At 56.1% G+C, this 1,551-nt stretch overlaps 1 protein-coding gene across 1 annotated transcript in view; it reads left to right on the plus strand.

Moving 5' to 3' along the window:
* TEN1 (TEN1 CST complex subunit) overlaps window positions 1-1,452 on the plus strand; it is a 9,623-nt gene extending 8,171 nt beyond the window's left edge. Inside the window, exon 2 of the mRNA XM_011982282.1 lies at window positions 1,010-1,452. Within this exon, the coding sequence (XP_011837672.1) occupies window positions 1,010-1,131 (122 nt within the window). The 3' untranslated portion in view covers window positions 1,132-1,452. The remainder of the gene's footprint in view (window positions 1-1,009) is intronic.
* The last annotated feature ends 99 nt before the right edge of the window (window positions 1,453-1,551 follow it).

Consider the following 1,551-nt stretch of genomic DNA (forward strand, 5'->3'; position numbering starts at 1 on the left):
AGCCTGGGCAACATGGCGAGACCCCATCTCTACAAGAAATACAAAAGTTAGCCAGGTGTGGTGGTGCGTGCCTGTAATCCCAGCTCCTGAGGAAGATGAGCTGATCACCTGAGCCTGGCAGGTGGAGGCTATACTGAGCCGTGATTGACCCACTGCACTCCAGCCCAAGTGACAGAGCAACACCCTGTCTCAAAAAAAGAAATTTTTTTTTAGGTGGAGTCTCGCTGTCTCTCCCAGGCTGGAGTGCAGTGGTGTGATCTTGGCTCACTGCAACCTCCACCTCCTGGGTTCAAGCGATTCTCCTGCCTCAGCCTCACGAGTAGCTGGGACTATAGGCATGCACCACTACACGTGGCTAATTTTTGTATTTTTAGTAGAGATGGGGTTTCGTCATGTTGGCGAGGCTGGTCTGTAACTCCTGACCTCAAGTGTTCCACATGCCTCGGCCTCCCAAAGTGCTAGGATTACAGGTGTGAGCCAGTTCATCTGGCAAAAGAAAGAAAATGTTTAAAAAGTCTCTTATGGTAAATCCCAGATGTCTTTCCTGTTTGGTGCCACCTGAACATTGGCAAACCTTTCCATTATGGATCAGGTCACCATCACATCTGCTAGAGCCCCTCGTCCATGGTGGGATGACTTGTTCCTATAAAGCCAAACTTACCAGAAGCTCAGTCCCTTGGATTTTTAAAATATGGGTGTCTCTTTTCCCCTGGTTTCTGATGACATTGCGTCCCGAGGTGCCAAGGGGGCCTTTCCTCAGACCAGAGGGCTTTTCTGGCCACCTGCTAAGTTCCAGACACGGGCCTGCTGTGCATGGCAGGCCCACGGTTCTAGGCCCAAGTACGCAATTGCCTTAGCCCCATATGCCGTTGTTATTGTCCACGCAGCTTGCTGCCAAAACCCAGGACTGAGCTGTCGAGGGAACAGCTGGAATGCACTTTGGAGGACGTTATTGACATGCCGCGCAGTCACCTCAGTCACCGCTAGTGCCCTGGTGTTTGTCTTGCAGACGGAGGCTCCCTGGTGAAGGCGCGCGTGCTGACCTGCGTGGAGGGGATGAACCTGCCCTTGTTGGAACAAGCCATCCGGGAGCAGAGGCTGTACCAGCAGGAGCGGGGCGGCGGCCAGTAGGAAACAGCAGCCCAGCAACACCCCCACCTGCTTCCAAGGCCAAACCCTCTGGAGCTGCGGGAGCCCCAGAGAGCGCAGACGCCTCCCCAGCGACGGCCTTGTCTGGAGCCGAAAGCAGAGGGGCGGATGGTGAATCCAGCCCCTTCCCCTACTTTGGGATTAGCTCATCAATGAGAGCCCAGAAAGCATGCCATAAATCCGACAGCCCCACCCGGGGAGACTGCAGGTGGCTGAGCTCGGGTGCCAGCCCGTGCTTGGTGTGGGGCCATGGAGGGTTCCAGAAGGTCCTAGTGAATAAAGGCCCAAGGGGCGTGCCCTCGATGTGTGCTCGTGGTGCAGCGCCGGCGGGGGCCAGGAGGGGGAGCTGCAACCAGGGCTGTGGGCTGCAGCCTCTCAGGGCTTCTGGTGAATTCTGGGCCT

Source organism: Mandrillus leucophaeus, unplaced genomic scaffold (genome assembly GCF_000951045.1).
Source record: "Mandrillus leucophaeus isolate KB7577 unplaced genomic scaffold, Mleu.le_1.0 Scaffold1, whole genome shotgun sequence".
Taxonomy (NCBI): domain Eukaryota; kingdom Metazoa; phylum Chordata; class Mammalia; order Primates; family Cercopithecidae; genus Mandrillus; species Mandrillus leucophaeus.